At 44.0% G+C, this 21,008-nt stretch overlaps 1 protein-coding gene across 1 annotated transcript in view; it reads left to right on the top strand.

The window, feature by feature from the left end:
* The window catches only part of PHYH (phytanoyl-CoA 2-hydroxylase), a 385,214-nt gene that overhangs the window by 238,109 nt on the left and 126,097 nt on the right, over positions 1–21,008 (top strand). The window contains exon 6 of the mRNA XM_078674221.1: positions 6,974–7,155. Coding sequence (XP_078530347.1) covers positions 6,974–7,155 — 182 coding nt within the window. The remainder of the gene's footprint in view (positions 1–6,973; positions 7,156–21,008) is intronic.

Raw genomic sequence — 21,008 nt, 5'->3', positions numbered from 1 at the left:
TTAGGCAAGATTTGTTTGTTCCACCGGCTAATCTTAGGACTAAAATTATTTCATTGGCTCACAATGGTCATTTAGGTATTATTGCCACTTTAAAGAAAATCAAACAAATGTATTGGTGGCCTGGAATTGATGGCCAAGTTAAAAGATTTGTAGACACATGTTCTGAATGTTTATGCCCTGACAAACATTGGCGAACATCTACAGTTCCTTTATGTCCTGTGAATTGGCCGAATAATGCTTGGGTAAAAATAGCTTTTGATTTCACTGGACCATATAATGTTTTTAAAGGTGACAAAAGATTTTATATAGTAGCAGTTACTTTTCTAAGTGGTTGTATTTTTCTTTTGTCAAAAGTGCAGATTCTGCTTCTGTTTCATTTTTGAAGCACTTATTTTGTATTGAAGGTAGAGTCAAGGAAATTGTTACGGATAATGGGTCACATTTTGTATCTGAAGAGTTGTCTAAATGTTTAGATAAAAATGATGTTAAACACATTCTTGCACTATTGTATAGTCCATCTTCCAATGGTCTAGTAGAAAGAGCTAATCACTTAATAAAAGATGGTGTTCAGACAGCAATCTAGACATTGCTGAGTATTTACATTTTAAAGTTTGGAATTATAATATCACTCCACAAAGCACTACTAATGTTGCTCCTTTTGTGTTGTTGAGAGGCAGAAAACCGATTTCAGCTCTTAGCCCAACATAGTTATTGGATAAAGTTGAACAATCTCACATTATTGATTTACAAGGTGTTAGGGAACATGTGAAAAGGAAACAAGATTTGTATAAACAGTTTTATGACAAAAGGATGCATGTGAAAGAAGGCCTTTTAAGTAATGGTGATTGGGTTTTGATTAAAAAACCCATGAGAGTAGGGAAAGTTTGTTCGAAATTTTCAGAACCATTGAAAGTATTGAAAATAACTAGAATGGCAGTCTTGTTACAGAATAAGGGATGGTGGAATAGAAATGCTTTGTTCAAGGTAACAGATGTACAAGCTAAAATAATTCTACAAATAATTAGTTCTGCAAGAGAGCATGAAAGAAGTGATTGGTATGATCTTGATAGTTTGACTCATGCAGCTTGTCATGAGAGGTGCAAACTGGTGGCGTAAACTCTTCTAGTTCTAATTTGGATAGAGGAGATATTCCCACAATAAATTCTGCAAAACAGTCAAATGTTACTTCTGATGGTGATAACTTGACTAGATGTAGTTCTAGAGTAAGATCAGCTCCCATTCACTCCAGAGATTGTGTATTATTAGTTTATCTTGTTTATTATAAAAAGGGGGGGGGTGTAATATGTGGTAATGTATATATTTTGTATTTTATTTGTTCAATGTTTAGTGTATCACTTTAACTATGAGATCATTAGTAGAATGCTGTTTGCATTAGGTCACTAGTAGAATGTATATGACTTGAATGTTCTGCTACTTTGGAACCTCTGAGCCATTGAAGGCTCTGCTGCTGTAACAGAAGGTTGTGGGTCATTCTTTGGAATAAACGAGATTTCATTACAAGACTACTTCGTCTGGATTGAATTATTTATTCCATGTTACACACATCACCATGTTCGAAGTCTCTGCCACGCCCCCTAATTACCCTGCATATGACATCAGTCATGATATCTTCTATGACATCATTGACCATATCAGTGCAACATTTGCTGTAAAATTGATGCGAAAACTGTACCTGGTGGGGGCATGAATTATAGTTACCTGGGGCGCAAGTTATAGTTTCTTGAGAAAACTATAGCTGCTGAATTTCTATGGTTTTGTGTGAGTAAAATCTGAACTGGACTATAACGAACATATAACCTTTGTTTTTTTAGTTCATACATATATAGTCACTGAGAAATGTAGAAGTGCAGTCCAGAAAGTACTATAATTTACCTAAAATAATCAATACGATTGAGTAGTGGAGTCCGGATTAGAGCATATATCAACTAATACAAATGTGGCCAATTATTCTATTCAATCATATCCCCTCACAAGTAGACTCCTGCTAGCCTTTGAGTAAAACATGAGATTTTACAGCATGCTGACGCCACTCAAAGGCTGGTAGGACTGGAGTTGAGACGATCACATGTGCTTTGATGAACTAATTAGTCCCATCTGGCAGTTTAATATGTGCATGCACGTATGGTACATGGGATTTATAGGTTACTTGTTTCTATCTAATGACCACATGCAGTCTTAGCCTCTTTACTATGAGTAGTCTGTAACGAACGTGGACTATTTTCATACACCAAATATGTACCCCAATGGAGCATGATGTAATCAATAAGAAGCTGGATCTTCCTTGTTGATTATGAAAGTTACTTTATTGTATTAAGATAATTATTAGTAAATTATAACGTTAACCCCATCAGGAGCAGCTGTCCTGCTGCTCAGCCCTCGCCCAACTGACATTCATAACATACTAGCATTCCACTCATCCAATATTCTACAACACATGCATTCTAGCTGAGCAGCAGGGAGACTCAAGATACAACATATCTCCCTTCGTTATGGGAACAATTACAATGTGAAATATAACAGATGGATTAATTAAGATAATGAAATACAACATATCTCCCACCGTTATGGAAACATTTTGCATTGTGAAATATAACAGAAGAATTAATTAAGAAAATGGCTACATGTAAAGTACACATAGTCACAAACTTAAAACAATGCACAAATAATGAATACGCAAAATATGCAATACTACTCTACCAACGAACTAACAAAGAAGATACATTCTGAATCGTTATATACCGATTCACCCAACAACAAAAGAATACAAGCCCGAGGCGCTACATAACACCTCATCTCACACACCACAGTCTGAGCAGAACGTCACAAAAGATCCCTGAAATAAAGCACTATCTTTCCTAACACAGCATCAACCCAAATGCCACAATTTATACCGGTTGGCCAGACCAGAACAACAAGCAGCACCCACAGGAACAAACTATAACGCCAAATATATCAACGATCAACGTGTACGCTACAGACAACTGAACAAGCCCTTACATAACTCATTCATACATCAGATCGAGCACTTACATAACTCAATCATACACCAGATCGAGCACTTACATAACTTATTCATACATCAGAACGAGCACTTACATAACTCATTCACACTCAAATGAACAAACCCTTACATAACTCATTCATACACTAGATCGAGCACTTATATAACTCAATCATACACCAAATGAACAAGCTTTTACATAACTCACTCAGACGCTAGAACGAGCACTTACATAACTCATTCACACACAAATGAACAAGCCCTTACATAACTCGTTCATACACCAGATTGAGCACTTATATAACTCAATCAAACACTTCACGGAACACATATCAAACTATACTAAAACTGAGAGACTAAATAGCAGTCATCTCATACACAATACAAACTAATGAAAGGCTCACCACTCATACATAACACCTTAATAAACACAAACACAGTGGTGAAGACTTGAGATCTTTGACCCTAACCCTTCAGACACCATTCTTATGTTTTCCCTTGCGTTTCAAGTTCATGAACACTTTCCTTTTCCAGTCACTTCTGGGCTCCCTAACCTTTGACCAGTCACAACTCCAGGGCAGATGATTCCGCTTCCAAAACTTTGACCTTTGTTCTATTACAACTTCATCTTGGCACTCCGACCAACTTCTATTAGTGAAACCAATGTCCTGATTTAATTGGGCTCTTAAACTTCTATCTGGACGTTGTTGTGAGCCTACTGCCGATAACCGTTGAGCAAAGTTCCAAATAGATGAAAGTTTTGTTGGAGACATCCTTTTGTAATTATAAAAGTTTCCAAAAACGCCCCACTCCACTCCTTTAGGTAATACATACTGTAAATAAAAGTAATTCCAGTACTTGATAAACTTCATAGTGTAGCGTCATCCACTTAACACCACTCTGTCAACAAATCTTGGATTATCGATTTCCAAAATGGAGGCACGTATGTCTACGTCGTGCCGGTTGGTTCACGGCACGACTAAGCACCACAAACGCTGCACATTTGTCTTCCGTGAATAGAGTGATGAGTCGTCACAGAGGATGACGCTGAAGAGGTAAACCCTGGGAGTTTAGACAGGCTTGTGCCGATTTTAAAAGAAAACAGTAACCGTTATCATTTCTTTGCTTAATATAACGGTAAAAATACTTTACTTTCATTCCCAATAGCTCAAAAGTACACGACTGACTTTTCCATCTGCTCAACATTGACGTTATGCCACCACAACGCCGTTGCTTTTTCCCTCTTTTTTTTTTTTTTAACCAAAAGTATAACAAGACTAAACACCGAGGCTCGATTTTTTGCCTCAGAGTTCAAAACTACTGCATTCAACGCTGCAAGGTCTAGTGTACCTTGGGTTAATTAATTAATGTCTCTACTTGGTAAAAGGAAACGCTGTAGACATAATGCACTTCAGTTTTTTGTTTTTTTTTAAATGTAAACGCCCATCACACTTCACAGAGGCTCGATTTTATGCCTCCGAACAACCAGTAAATTTCACAAGAGTCGGTAATTTGATTTCGCTAATACAAATGTCACTAAAGATTTACTCCGTGCAGGGGCGTCACTGGGGTTGGTGTCACCCGGTGCGGGTAACTCATGGTGTCACCCCCTCACGACTTACCGCATGTACCACCTCTGTTGAAAATGTACGGCGCTAGGTACTGTCTTACTCCCTCACTCCCTCTAGCTCCCTCTCTCTGTCTAGCTCCCTCTCTTTGTCTTACTCCCTCTAGCTCCCTCTGGTTCCCTCTCTCTCTCTTACTCCCTCTAGCTCCCTCTGTCTCTGTCTTACTCCCTCTAGCTCCCTCTCTCTCTCTGTCTTACTCCCTCTAGCACCCTCTCTCTGTCTTGCTCCCTCTAGCTCCCTCTCTTACTCCTTCTAGCTCCCTCTCTCGCCGTCTTACTCCCCCCTAGCTCCCGCTCTCTCTCTCTTACTCCCTCTAGCTCCCGCTCTCTCTCTTACTCCCTCTAGCTCCCTCTCTCTCTATCACTCCGTCTAGCTCCCTCTCTCTCTCTATCACTCCGTCTAGCTCCCTCTCTCTCTGTCTTGCTCCCTCTAGCTCCCTCTCTCTGTTTTGCTCCCTCTCTCTCTCTGTCTTACTCCCTCTAGCTTCCTCTCTCTCTGTCTTACTCCCTCTAGCCCCCTCTCTCTTACTCCCTCTAGCTCTCTCTCTCTCTGTTACTCCCTCTAGCCCCCCTCTCTCTGTCTTGCTCTCTCTCTCTCTATGTCTTACTCCCTCTAGCTCCCTCTCACTCTGTCTTGCTCCCTCTAGCTCCCTCTCTCTCTTTTACTCACTCTAGCTCCCTCTCTCTGTCTAGCGCCCTCTAGCTCACTCTCTCTCTGTCTTACTCCCTCTAGCTCCCTCTCTCTGTCTAGCGCCCTCTCTCTGTCTTGCTCCCTCTAGCTCCTTCTGTCTCCCTCTCTCTGTCTTACTCCCTCTAGCTCCCTCTCTCTCTGTCTTACTCCCTCTAGCTCCCTCTCTCTGTCTAGCTCTCTCTAGCTCCCTCTCTCTGTCTTACTCCCTCAAGCTCCCTCTGGTTCCCTCTCTCTCTGTCTTACTCCCTCTAGCTCCCTCTCTCTCTGTCTTACTCCCTCTTGCTCACTCTCCCTCTGTCTTACTCCCTCTAGCTCACTCTCCCTCTGTCTTACTCCCTCTAGCTCCCTCTCTCTCTGTCTTGCTCCCTCTCTTACTCCTTCTAGCTCCCTCTCTTTCTGTCTTACTCCCTCTAGCTCCCTCTCTCTCTGTCTTACTCCCTCTAGCTCCCTCTCTCTGTCTTACTCCCTCTAGCTCCCCCTCTCTCTCTTACTCCCTCTAGCTCCCGCTCTCTCTTACTCCATCTAGCACCCTCTCACTCTCTTACTCCCTCTAGCTCCCTCTCCCTGTCTTGCTCCCTCTAGCTCCCTCTCTCTGTTTTTCTCCCTCTAGCTCTCTGTCTTGCTCCCTCTAGCTCCCTCTCTCTGTCTTACTCCCTCTAGCTTCCTCCGTGACTCAATCTCTGCTCTCAAACAGTGTTGCTGGCATTAATCCCTTTTATTAGCGCTGAAAGATCACGCAGGTCAGAGTCAACATACACATTTCTCCGAGGTTCGAATTACTGTCATGGGTCTGGCAAACATGGGTTTCAGGGCGACCGATGTCCGGGTCACTGATGGGGTTAGATTGCCAGACAACACTCCAGACACACCTTTAAATACAATTTAAAGTCATTTACTTCGAGTATTCGTTGTTTTCTGATTTTCCTTTTCCAACAGTCAAGTAAAAGTCATTTACCGCGAGTATTGTTGTTTTCCGATTTACAGTACCTTTCAAGATTCTTTTTTCCAACAAGCTTTGACTTCTCTTTGTGTAACAGTCAAGTCTCTGTTTTGTCTTTAATTTTCCTTGAATTTGCACGCACGGGTTCTTCTTCTAAATGTCGCCAAAATGATGTAATCAATATGAAGCTGGATCTTCCTTGTTGATTATGAAAGTTACTTTATTGTATTAAGATAATTATTAGTAAGTTATAACGTTAACCCCATCAGGAGCAGCTGTCCTGCTGCTCAGCCCTCGCCCAACTGACATTCATAACATACTAGCATTCCACTCATCCAATATTCAACAACACATGCATTCTAGCTGAGCAGCAGGGAGACTCAAGATACAACATATCTCCCTTCGTTATGGGAACAATTACAATGTGAAATATAACAGATGGATTAATTAATATAATGAAATACAACAGAGCACATCAAATAGTTCTGTTTTGTAAATTACAAAACTCTGAGTTAGTTATTATATTTACATACTACCTTTTATAAATATAAAATGTTAGAACTGTGGTGCTACTTATTTTTTTTTCCTATGGCTCCTATTTGTGTATTAGATGTAGCTACAATGGGCAGCAAAATCAAACCACAGTGGGAACAGAGTCGAATGCCAGCCTTCAACTTGTGGTTTTGATTTCAGGTAAAATGACTTCTCGTCATCCAATGCATCAGGACCTGCACTATTTTCCGTTTAGGCCTGCAGATCAAATTGTTTGTGCATGGACTGCAATGGAGAGGATAGATCGCAGCAATGGTTGTCTAGTAGCCCTGCCGGGAACGCATAAAGAGTCCTTGAAACAGCATGACTACCCTGAATGGGAGGTAAGTTTTGACATGTTTCATAAGAGCATTTTCCATGTGACTTTTCTGTTTCTAGTTTGAAACGTTTCCCTCCGTGGTAGATGGAGCCGCTAAATGTGTCAAACTCCCTGTCCCGTTCTCAGAAATGGACTGCTTTCTTTAGGGTGTCAAGGAATCCCTACAGAAGGCGGTAAAGGTATATCCCTATAATCAACCATATTAAAAAAAAAGTGTTGACAATCAATGTCATGCACCTGACAACAACCCAGCCTGCCTCGCAGTACATCCCAAGGTTGACTCTGTAGCTGTGTAGGAGGCTCTAAGAAGATCCTGAAACCGAACATCATCTTGTACTGCTCCGCCTGAACAAGGTCAGCCAATATGGAAACCCCCTGTTTATAATTATCCAAGAAGATGAATAACTCTGGCAAGAGGGTTTCCACATTGGGTACAGCCTCTATCAGAATGGTTAACATCTTAGACATCATTGGGCTGCAGGACAGCAGATGTAGTCTGTTACCCCTCCCCCCCTTTACATTGGTATGGAACACAATAGCTAAAAAGAGGATTCCAAAGCTTTCTGAGAGAAGAGATAGAGTGGCTCTTTTCAAAGGTATAGATGAGTCTGCAGACATAGCAATGATGGTAATCAGTCAAATGGCAGGATCATTAGTCTTTAAACAACAAGGCTGATTGAGAGCTACGTGTCCTTTCTTGCTGGACCTGCTGTTATTGGGGAAGCCTTACTTAGCTGACAAATGGGCAAAGCTTTACAGTCATTAAAGCAGACACATACTGCAAGATCTCTGGGCATGTTGCAGTATCACTACTTGACATCCTTCTGTGCAGCTGGGGGCATCTCGGTGTAGAGTACAAATTCACCAAGGCAGAAGGTAATTGTACAGGTTAATTGTCTGGAGCTAACAGCAATCCTTCCAGCTTCTTGCACCGGTAACTTCTCAAAAACATTTCTACAAAAACAGGAGGTATGGGCAGTGGACCACTTTCACAACTACACAGCACCAACTCAAAAGTCACCAATATTCCTATACATCCAATCTTTCAAATAGCGTGCAAATTTCAAATACTCCCTGCCCTGAGAGTATATCCCAAATCCTTGGGAAAACCAATCTTTTGACAAACTTTGAAAAGCACCGCCAACAAATTTTAAATCTCCACCATATATGGTTAATAAAGTCTAGGAGCAGTAAATGTTTCAAATCAAAAAACGCTGTATCCGTAAATGCAAAAAAGTTCAAGATTCCTTTATTGATCCAATTGAAATGCCAGCCAACGCGTTTCGTTCCGTCAAGCGGAACTTCTTCAGGGCGCAAATGAGTGTAGTCAGGCGTCTTGATCTTCCAAGTCACAGTATTACGATTAGGACACGGGTTGGTACCCTCAATATATGTAATTTGTATGCGTGCTTGATCCAGATTCAGAGATGTTTGCTCTCTTATTAATGTATCGGAAAATCTCTTTCCAATTATTCCGCCAAATATGTTTATGATACAAAGTACACCTTGTGATTTTGAAGGGTATATTCCTCAGTCTCAGAAATCCACACGCCGGATATTTTCCCGCAAACGCTAGCGTTTGCGGGAAAATATCCGGCGTGTGGATTTCTGAGACGCCAATTGTGGGTCCCACACTTTGACCCTGAAAGGTTACTGCCTAAAACGAATGGAAATTGTGCATCATACTGAGAATATAGAAGATATCCTTTAAGGGTAGTACCCTTATGAAAAACATCTAAGACTACCAAGAATGAAGACGGAGAGATAGGAATAATCTCTGAGGAATATACCCTTCAGAATCACAAGGTGTACTTTGTATCATAAACATATTTGGCGGAATAATTGGAAAGAGATTTTCCGATACATTAATAAGAGAGCAAACATCTCTGAATCTGGATCAAGCACGCATACAAATTACATATATTGAGGGTACCAACCCGTGTCCTAATCGTAATACTGTGACTTGGAAGATCAAGACGCCTGACTACACTCATTTGCGCCCTGAAGAAGTTCCGCTTGACGGAACGAAACGCGTTGGCTGGCATTTCAATTGGATCAATAAAGGAATCTTGAACTTTTTTGCATTTACGGATACAGCGTTTTTTGATTTGAAACATTTACTGCTCCTAGACTTTATTAACCATATATGGTGGAGATTTAAAATTTGTTGGCGGTGCTTTTCAAAGTTTGTCAAAAGATAACTTCTCAAAAACAGTACATTTCTATTCGCACATAAACAATTCTAATATGGAACATTGCTAGTAACCTAGCAATGCTTAAAGCAACAATACATCACACGGCCTTTCATAGAGAGTATCACCACATCGTTGGCAAGCACAAAGGCAGTAACTGCCATTGAATAGCAGGCAGCAAAACTACTCACAAAACATCAACGCACGCCAAAACACACTAACCCTATGCTTTGGCTATCCCTGTGAGGCTAGCAAACTACTGTAGAGATGCTCCCTCCTGGCCCCTGACCAACTTAATCAGTGAATAATTCTCTGCAAATTGGCCAATAACCCGACTGTTGCTTTATTGATTTTTACCAACTGTCATTTATATGGATGTAAGGCAGCCTGAGAGGTCCATTGGCCAAGATCCCATGCTGGGCCTGGCCAGCTGGGCTATGGCTCCTCCAGCTGCCAGACAGTCTGGAAGCAAACTTTGCTCCTTTGTATCCGCACTTTCTGGGAGTGGTGCTACCCGCATGCAGCCAGTTTCTGAGTAGATCCTTTGCTGAACTTTCATTGGAACCTTTTGCAAAACAACCAAGAAAATTGAGAATTCATGGAACTGTGCACAACCAAATCATAAGTACTTTTGAACAGAAGGTAAAATAAGCTAGGTAGAGCAGGAGAATGCACTTTCTTGGCTTGGAGGTGTGAAGATATGAAATGTCCCCTGATACTGGTGTGCGTCAGAGATGAGTAATGCAAGGGACCCTTTTTCTTTTATACTGCTTACCTCTGGGCCACTTTTGAGCTTGTCACTCAGGCAAGGTTTTATTATTATTCCCCAGCTACTTAGTCTGTGGGCTGAAGCTGATGCACTTTAATTAGGACAGCATTGCTTACAAATTGATGTGCTACTAACTTCTGTCCCACTGAATACAGGTGGTATTGGCAATGACTAGCACTGGTTGTCACTTTGTGGCATCAATCAACAACATTCGTACTTAATTGATTGTACTTCACTGACCGAATGGGGTGTGACTTTTTTTCCAGCTGTTTTACAATCTGTCTTCGATTTTTTTTTTTTTTTTTTTATTATCATCACTGTCTGTACTTAACGCAGTGAAGGCCAGAGACCTCAGGCAATAGCTGAAAGTTCCTGGTGAGCATAGTGGTTAGTTTAGTGATTGATAATGTAATCTAACTCTGCCATATTACACAGTGACAAATAAGTGGCTAGAGTATAGATCTTTACTTGATCACTAACTTGCTATTTTTTAAGTATGCAGACCAGATCCCAAAAGATCACTGAAGATATTGGACCTACTCATGTGGGCGGGGGAATGACCTTTCGGTATCCACAGCCCCCTTGAATAATCCTACTGTCGCTTAACCTTAGCAGATTAACCCTTTCTACTATAACTGCCATGATATTAGTTTCCTTCCCTGGAACAGGCCAGGCTCTTGATGATACTAATACATCTACTTCTTCTGATGGGCATAGACGTTAGCCTGGTACTGAGTGCCTGGTCCAAAGTACTATAGACTTCTTCCTTAAATTGGACTCTGAGCCAGCTAGCAACATCTCCTACCTGGAGGCCTTAAACCCTTCCCAGATATCCTAAAGACCTATACTTAAGGAATTAAAACATCATCTAGGAGAGTCTGGGTAAGCTGAAAGAAGTCCCAGCTGAGGCACTCTGCCCTGGGTCCCGCAGTGTCATTCCATCCCCGACAAATAGGGGACTAGAGCAAGGACAAATCTCATTTGGGGGTAGAGGCCCTATCAGTCTTTTGACCACCGTAGAGGGCAGTAAAATCCCAGTGGATCCTGTCTCTGCAAAGAGTTCTATATCGAATGAACTATCAACTGTCCCCCACTACACCCTCTGGCTCCCTTGGATGAAACAGGATCCCAAAAACCCACTGAACTAGTTGTCCTACAATCCTCAAAAAAGCGAAACCAGGGTGCAACTCGAGCCAAATTTTGCTGAAGTAAATATTTTTAGTAACCATCTATTGAAGAAGATTTCCTGATTATATGAAGCAAAAAAAGATAAAGAAGTGAAAGCTCAAAAAACTGGGTGAGCTATGGCAAGCTCCCAATAATTGCATTGCCTCATACACCGAGGAAAAAACATGGGAGTGCCACTAAAGACACATAACACAGATACACAGAGGGGAATTAGCAGTAAGAAGAGAGGGGCTAGCAATCCCATAAACACTGTTACAGCCATCAAGCTACTCCAGTCCAGTGGGAATACTCCGAGAATGAGCTTATACTAACCGTTGCAAAAGGCTTCTAAAGCCATTCCCAAAACTTAGAGAGCAGCATGCTTGAGTGTTACTACATAAATACCCTTGGACTAAACCTCCTAACTAAATGTGCATCTACAAATTTCTTCACTGGCCAAACTCGAAGGTGGGATAGATTTAGCTCACTGGCATTATGGTTTGGGGGGTTTTGGTGAGTTCAAGTTAGATTTTACCCTGCACTTATGTTTCTGATGGCCCACATGCTATGCTGAATATGGGGAGTCTGCTATGCTTACTGTACCATTGTGAAGGGCTCAATGAGTTTCTTTCTGTATTTTGTTGAATTTTTTAATTGCCTAGGAATTGATGGTAGAAAGACAACCGGGATTGGTTGCAAGGCGGTGGGCAATTTCAGAGCCCTGTGGACCCAAAGGAATGAGTTGGGCAATATGGGAATCCATTCGTCAAAGGTTCATTTAAGGAAATATCCTGTCCTGTTAGGATCCTGCCAGACACACATTTGGGATAGCGGGCACACCTCCTATGGTAAAGTAGATTTGATAGGTAGATGCTGGTCAATACAACCGGCCTGGACTCTAACATTATCGTGAGGGGATAGGTATGAATGTGAATTATGATAGGCAGAACGATAACAAGGTTGTGACCAAACATCCAGGAGACCTCTTGGAAGGTGAGGGGTTAGTGCCAGTAACATCACATTGTCTCTAGAACAAGAGTGATTAAATATTGCACCTGCCTAAAAGAGCTTTCCTAGTGCCTGGTGACACCTAGAAGAATTTACATAAGAATTATGACACACTTCAACTAGAGTCCTAAGTCATTAAAAATACTGGATCTACTATTGTAATGGTGAGAACCTTTGTGAGCCAACATCTATAAACCTACTGTGCTTGAACGTCGAAGAGTTAACACACAAAAAGTTAGAATATTGAATGGTGGACAACCATGTAATTGGTATCTTCAATGAATCGTTGATTTAAATCATACCCACAAGGTAGGATACACAGCAGCAAGGCATACCAAAGGTAGACCGTAAAGTGAATTAATGATCTGGGTGCATGTATCATTGAACTGTTAGATCCTAGAAATCAAATAAGACTACCATAATATCCAATAGTAATCGTTAACATTCAAGCAGGTCAAGCCATTAATGATCTTTAATGTTTATAACAAAGGCGCAAACATGCAGTCAGTCACCACTGTTAGCCTTTCTTGATGCTAGACTACACCCTTAAAGACTGCAGAGGTATAGGAAGGAAGTTGTGTTGTGCAAAGGCAGTTTATATTGTCCCTTTATGGACCTTAAAACAGCTTTTGACCTAGTCGCCAGGGATTTACTCTGGCAGGTCCTTCGGGACATGGGCATGACCTTGGAACTTCTAGAACCACTTATCAGGCTACACAAGCATAATTTTGCATGTGTAAGGTGGGAAAATCAGGGCCAAAACACTGAGCCATTCAAGATCAGGCGGGGGTACGTCAAGGGTTAGTCCTGGCCCCACCCTCTTTTCCCTTTATGTAAACTAGGTGGCCAACCTTTTGTGTTCTACTCCGGCCGACGCTCCTTCGCTGGCAAACCATAGAATAGCTACTTTATTTTTTGCAGACAATACCCTCCTGGTATCTAAAACTCCCAAGGGCCTACAAAAACATTTAAATTGTTTTAAGACTTTTTGCGATGAGAGGGGTTTGGTCATCAAAACCACTAAAACAAATTTGATAATGCTAAATCCCCACAAATCCTTTAAAGGTAACCTGGTCCTTGATAATGTTTCCCTTGAACGAATGAGTTCCTTTGATTACCTGGGAATCAAGCTGTCCGAGGGAATGGCATGGAAGAAACACCTAGAGAGGGCGTCCTTGAAATTTTCCCAGTTAACTGGGGCCTTGCGATGGGAGCACTGCCTTTCTTACACCAGGCCTGTAGCCCCGTACTTAAGTTGTATAGCTGCAAGGTAGTGAGTAGTGTGCTCTATGGGGCAGAACTCTGGGGTTCCACTAATGTCAACATCCTCTCAACAATAGAAAATAAGTTTCTTAGGAGCCTGGTATCACTTCCACAGAGCACTCCCCTCCTTCCCTTGAAACTTGACATGGGTATCAAGTCTATTAATGACCAGACGAGCTTACGTCCATTGCTCTTCTGGCATTGATTGGTCACAACCCCTGAACTGATGCCCTACGATGCTGCTTATACAGAAGTTTCAGCCTTGGACATAAACCGTAAAATTGGGTGGTTTAAATACATAAATACCATCCGGACAGACATAGGTGTGCCTAAGGAGCTAGAAGGTCACCTACCCCCATTCTCTAGGGACACACTAAAATCACAGTTTTGGGCATGGGTGAATTTCTTAAAAAATACGCCATGGCTGCTTAACTGATGTGTTCACTGATATTAAATCTGGCAGCCGGTTAGAAAGTTATCTTGATTTTATGAAAGTGGCGGCAGCAGACAGAAAAGTGTACACACAGTTCAGATACGGATGCCTACCCTTCAATGCTTTTACTAACACTTGGGTGACAAATACATCACAGCACAAGGGCTGTCCCTCTTGTCCGTGCCCTAATGAAACAATAGGCCATGTATTCTTTGCCTGTGCTGCTTACGCCAGACCTAGTAGGAACTGGCTAAGTCCGGTATGTAGACAACTTGGGACACATATCCATAAAGATGCCCTACGTATTTTAAAGTCAGATGTGAGACCACTTTATGCTTGTGCAACAGCAAAATTTCTCTGTCAAATTTGGGCAATAAGAAGGAGGGCTCTATCTACTCTCCCGTCTGGTGCAAATAAAATATACTAAGATCTAAATGATCAGACCAGTCGGGCGTGTACTCTGCACTAGCACTTTGGATTGTAAATAATTGGTTTTTAAACTATTATTTTAAACTCTATCTTTCTACCGGTTACTTGGGGCATGGGCTTTAAAATGGAAGTTGGTGTGTAATTGGGTTGTGTAGTGTAGTTCCTATATTCCCAATAGGCTCTGCGCATTGGAATAATATATCCTATAGATGTGACGTAGGACTTAGGTCGACTGGGTCTCTATCGAATATATTAGACTTACTTGTGAGTGCCAGCTAGCTCAGAGGTCACTAGAAACTTTCTCGAATACACAAGAAGGGATTAGTTTCTGACAACCGCATAAACATGACAACTTTGTTTCCCCAAAATAGAACTTATCTTCAGAGTCGTGGAAACAATAGATAGATATTTTACTCAGGCAATCGTGCATGCTTCGTTTCACCAGAGGTGCAGAGAAATAGAGAAACGGGCGCTTTCAATAAAAGTGTTTATTGAACAGTCTTCTTTCACATGCAGAAGAAATGAACTGTTACAATCGTAATAATGGTTGCTAAGTATAATGCGTACAGTAAGAAGAGTATTATAAAATAATACTATAAAAGCATGGTTTGGTTTCTAAGCCATAAAATACACACATAAATAACAAAGACTAAAAGTACTTAACTGGTGCTTCTAAAATATGCCTACCCCAATGTACCTAACCTAAGTCATGTACAAGGGAAGAAATAAGTGTGGTGTGGCATAGGTTTAGTTTCTTTGCCAAGAATCTAACCAAGATTTCTCTTAGGGTCTAATCAGCTCCGTACCTTGGTTTTAGATTGAAGGAGGTCTGGTATCTCTGACTCGGACTCGATTTCCCAACACCCCGCAAGGGGAGCTTGGAAACACTGGAGCTGGATTCTCAGCGAGAGAAAGGCAGCCTCTCTGTCAGTGCGTCAGCTGGAGGGTCGGCTTCCTTCGGCACTTGCTGTAGCGAGCTGCGTCGGGCAGGTAGATAGTCGAGCTGCTCCGAACCACAGTGCGTTTGCTAGGGCAAGTGTAGGCATATTTATACCTTGAAGTAGTCTAGTTTGACGTAAAGTCGGACATAATAACGTCACCAAAGAACCCCAAGGGAATGGTAGTTCTTTGAAAAGGCCATGATTTCTAGGACAAATCAATATTCAAATAAGGGGATGTCCCTGACTGTTGAAGCCAAGTTTTCCAAGAAATTGTTGTGGCTTTTTGGAACTAGTGGAAGTAGCCATGCTTGTACTATGTCTAAATATGGGTATGATTACTATGCCTATATAAGGGCAATGTGAATTGTAGCTATATAGGGGCATGAATCGGTAACTTACCCATGATTCTAAAAACTGTCGCCGATCCCGAACAATACGTCGAAGGACAAGGCCAAGACCTTGAATACGTCGAGGAGGTAGGGGACGACGAAGAAGTTTATGGGGCCGCGGAAGATAGCTCAGAGGAAGAGCTATGCCCCGAAGTCTACATAACTCAGGCTCAGGTCACGGGATCGCCACTCGGCCTTACCCACGACCCTGCGCCGCTATCCCAGGCCCCGCCTTCTGGCCCGGCCACGGACACTCAAGCGGAGCCGCCATTGCACGTATCGAAACCTTCGGTTTCAACGTCACCCAAGATGGCCGACGTCCAGCCGAAATCGAAACCGAAACCTACGGCTTCGACAACATCTAACATGGCCGACGTCCTGCAAAAAATATCAAAGCCTGCTCCTTCATCGACTCCGTCGCCCTCGGGCCCACAAAAGTCGAAGAAGGCTGTCGAGACAACAGCCCCGCAGAAGGTGCACAAGGAGCCATCCTCCGAGAAGGCCGTCCATCAGCCGTCGACCACAGTTGCTCCGGCGCGGACATCTAAACCTGTTGACACGCCCTCGGACGCTCCTACGGCGCCGTCAAGTAACCACCCAGTCGACCCAAAGTCGACTAAAAGCCACGACCCTAAGGCCTCAGGCTCAACACACCGGCGCAAGGATGCAGGATCTGCTGCAACGGCGTCGGCGCCAAAGACTGCAACGGAGCCGCAACACATTGCAGCAGAACATTCGTCAACGCAAATACCGTCGACGCCAGGGGACTCCGTCGCCACCGAACATCGGCCGACGGTTACAAAACCCTCTACCTCCTTCACGAAGCAGGTCACCGACTCCCTGAAACGTATTCGGGAGAAGACTTTGTCGTCAACGGCTTCCACGCCATCGGCTCCAAAATCGGTGGACACGCCTCCGAAGGCCTCGGGCAAGCTTCTTTACACTCTGCCACCGAAGGTGGCTCCAAAAGCATTTGCACCGCGATCGGTGCCGAAAACATCGGATCCATCGACGCAAATTGGCCGCTCGGATCCATATCAAGCCTCAGAATACCAATCTGAGCATTACATCGATGCCCAAACAGGGAAATTGACCCTTTATAAGAGGAAAATCACTTCCACACCACTGGAATCCTATGTTATTCCACTGAAGAAGAAGAGGCCAACACAGGACATTCCTTCCCTTATTGAGCCTATTCTGCCACCACCAAGAAGGAGTCCATCACCTTCCCCCAACCAATCAGGAGGAGAGGATGATGAACAGGATACCCAATACAATTTTCCAGTTGACAATGACCCTGATGTTCAGCAGGACTCATATGACGACACTGGGGACCAAGGTGGACATCAGGCGGTACAAGATCCACAGGGTTTTGGGGCACGTACATCTCCAACAGAGGATTCTGCGGCATTTAATGCTTTAATCGAACGGGCAGCAGCAAATCATAATGTGGACATGCATGCTGACCCGGTGGAGGAAGACTTCTTGTTTGACACTTTCTCTGTCTCAGAAAGATCAGTTAAAATACTTCCTATGCTCAAAGGTGTCCTTAAACATGCCCCAGAGATCTTTAAAGAACCGACCAGGGCCAGAGTGGTGAACCCACGTATCGAGAAAAAATACAGGCCAGCACCTGGAGATCCTGCATATATTCGAGGACAGTTGCCTCTAGACTCGTTGGTGGTCGCCAATGCCCGCAAGAGGGCAAACTCCCACACCACGGGTGAAGCTCCTCCCCCAGACAAGGAGTCGAAAGTGCTTGAGGCATCCGGCAAAAGGGTGGCGGCGCAGGCTACCAATGTATGGCGTATTGCAAACACACAGGCACTATTGGCACGATACGATAGGGCGCATTACGACACCCTAGAACAGCTCCTTCAACACCTACCTGATGAGTTTAAGGAAGCAGCCGAAATGCTCATACAAGAGGGAAAGCTTATCTCGAACGCTGCAATAAAGTGTGCACTTGATGTGGCAGATACAGCGGCTAGGGGAATTAACACTAGCGTCATGTTGAGGCGACAAGCTTGGCTTCGTATATCTGGATTTAAGCCTGACATCCAGACTACAATCCTCAACCAGCCCGTCAATCCTGACAGACTGTTTGGTCCAGATGTAGACACCACCCTTGAAAAGATTAAAAAGGACAACGAGACTGCTAAGTCTATGGGGGCGCTTCAGTCACAACAGTTCAGGGGAAGCACTTTTCGTCGCTCAGGAGCGCGTGGTGTTACCAGAGGACACTTGGGTCAACAATCACAATACACAAAGGGTGGCGCACAATCCTCGTACCCCAAGCAGGGTAGAGGGGGTTACAGAGGTAACAATGCCAAGGGCAGAGGCAGAGGGAACAACAACACACGTTCCTCTGCCGCAAACAAACAGTGACTCTCTGTCACTGCCCCCCGACCATCCAACACCTGTCGGGGGGAGACTCCAGCAGTTCCTGCCAGTCTGGACGTCCATCACCACAGACATGTGGGTGAGAAACCTTATCCGGTACGGTTATTGTTTGGAGTTAACATCCACTCCTCCCAAGACACCGTCCTATGTCGGCAGAGCACTTGCACTTATTGCAGCAGGAAGTCTTAGTGATGCTGCAAAAAGGCGCAATCGAGCTCGTACCTGTGGCAGAGGAAGGCACAGGAGTCTATTCCCTGTACTTCCTCATCCCAAAAAAGGACGGATCCCTCAGACCTATTCTAGATCTACGCCCCCTCAACATGTACATACTGTCAGAACACTTCCACATGCTGACCCTACAACAAATTCTTCCCCTGCTAAATCAAGGGGACTTCCTAGCAACCTTGGACCTCAAGGATGCTTATTTCCACATCCCACTCCACCCATCCCACAGGAAATACCTCAGGTTCACCATTCAAAACAGGCACTATCAATTCAAAGTCCTGCCCTTCGGGGTGACTACTGCCCCCAGAGTGTTTACAAAGTGTCTGGCGACAGTGGCGGCGCACCTCAGAAGACAAAACATACATGTCTACCCGTACCTAGACGACTGGCTTGTTCAAGCAAAGTCGGAACAACAGTGCGCCGCGGACATGTCCCACACTATTCACCTCCTTCACAGTCTGGGGTTCTCCCTAAACTACCCAAAGTCGCACCTTCAACCAGCCTATGTGCGGCAGTATCTCGGCGCGACAATAAACACCATGACTGCTATGGCTCAGCCAAACCCGGTCAGGATCGACAACATTCAGTCGCTGATCCAAAGGTTCAGACCGCAACACTCCCTACCAGCGAGAGTGTTCATGCAGTTGATAGGCATGATGGCCTCCTGCATCTTCATAGTCCCGCACGCGAGGTTGCACATGCGCCCGCTCCAAGAGTGCTTGGCAAATCAGTGGACACAGGCTCGGGGACAACTGACAGACCTAGTGTTGGTGACCGGTCGGGCATACAACTCTCTGCATTGGTGGAATCCACACAACCTTTGCAAGGGACGACCGTTCCAAGAGCCGGTGCCACAGATTATCCTAACGACGGACGCATCTCTCCAAGGGTGGGGAGCTCATGTGCTCCACTACACTGTGCAGGGACTGTGGACCACCCATCAACAGAAGTTGCACATCAACTACCTGGAATTGATGGCAATCTTCATGGCGCTAAAGTCCTTCAAAGTACATCTGTGCAACAAAGTCGTGTTGATCCGGACGGACAACATGACAGCCATGTACTACATCCAAAAGCAGGGAGGTACTCACTCGCCACAGCTGTCTCATCTGGCTCAGAGCATGTGGAAGTGGGCCATTCAGAGGAACATTTTCCTCATGGCGGAACACCTCCCGGGCAAGGACAATCAGATGGCAGATCTGCTCAGCAGATACAGCCATCAAATGCACGAGTGGGAGATACATCCATCAGTACTCCACCCGTACTTCCAGCAGTGGGGTCATCCAGAGATCGACCTGTTTGCCACGAGGGAAAACGCAAAATGCCAAAGCTTTGCCGCCAGGTTCCCTCACCCGGAATCGCAGGGGAATGCGATATGGATGAACTGGTCAGGCAAATTTGCGTACGCTTTTCCCCCAGCGCCTCTCATTCCGCTGGTGGCAAGAAAGCTAAAGCAACACTCAATGACTCTCCTCCTGGTTGCTCCAACATGGGCACGCCAACCATGGTACACCACGTTTCTAGAACTTTCCGTGGTACCGCATCAAAGGCTGCATCTCACACCCAGCCTCTTGACGCAGAACCATGGCGACATTCAGCATCCAGATCCGCAACAGCTCAATCTGGCGATCTGGCTCCTGAAGTCTTAGAATTTGGCTACCTTAACCTGCCTCCTGAATGCATGGACATCATCCAGGAGGCAAGAAAGCCCACGACCAGAGCTTGCTATGCTGCAAAATGGAAGCGGTTTGTCATTTACTGTACAGACAACAATATCAACCCGCTAGATGCATCCATTCCTAACATCATCTGCTATTTGTTACATCTTTACAAATGCAATCTAGCGTACGCTTCCATTCGGATACATCTATCCGCCATAGCGGCTTATCTCCAGAATAGGCAGCACCTCTCTGTTTTCAGGGTGCCTGCCATTAAAGCCTTCCTAGAGGGACTGAAAAGAGTCATTCCTCCTAGAACTCCACCAGCTCCTGTGTGGAACCTCAATGTGGTCCTCACTAGGCTGATGGGCCCACCTTTCGAGCCACTGCACTCATGCGAACTTCAGTTTCTAACGTGGAAAGTGGCTTTTCTCATTGCTATCACGTCGCTCAGACGTGTTAGTGAGCTGCAAGCGCTCACAATCCAAGAGCCATTCATCCAAATACATTCTAACAGGGTGGTGCTCCGCACTAACCCCAAATTCCTTCCAAAGGTGGTGTCACAGTTTCATATCAACCAAACTATTGACCTGCCTGCATTTTTCCAAAACCCACAAACGGTAGCAGAAAGAATGCTTCATACATTAGACGGTAGGAGGGCGCTAATGTACTACATTGACAGAACACAACCCTTTAGAAAGACACAACAACTTTTTGTTGCCTTCTCAGCACAACACAAAGGCAACCCCATTTCCAAAGCAGGAATAGCCAGATGGATTGTTAAATGCATTCAAATCTGTTATCAAAAGGCTAAACGCACTTTAACAATACCCCCAAGGGCGCACTCCACACGCAAATTGGGGGCCTCCATGGCTTTCCTGGGGAACATTCCTTTAGAAGACATTTGTAGAGCAGCCACATGGTCTACACCACACACATTTACCAAGCATTACTGCGTAGATGTGCATTCCAAACAGCAA

Source organism: Lissotriton helveticus, chromosome 1_1, assembly GCF_964261635.1.
Source record: "Lissotriton helveticus chromosome 1_1, aLisHel1.1, whole genome shotgun sequence".
Lineage (NCBI taxonomy): Eukaryota > Metazoa > Chordata > Amphibia > Caudata > Salamandridae > Lissotriton > Lissotriton helveticus.
This window is presented reverse-complemented; position numbering and strand designations above follow the sequence as displayed.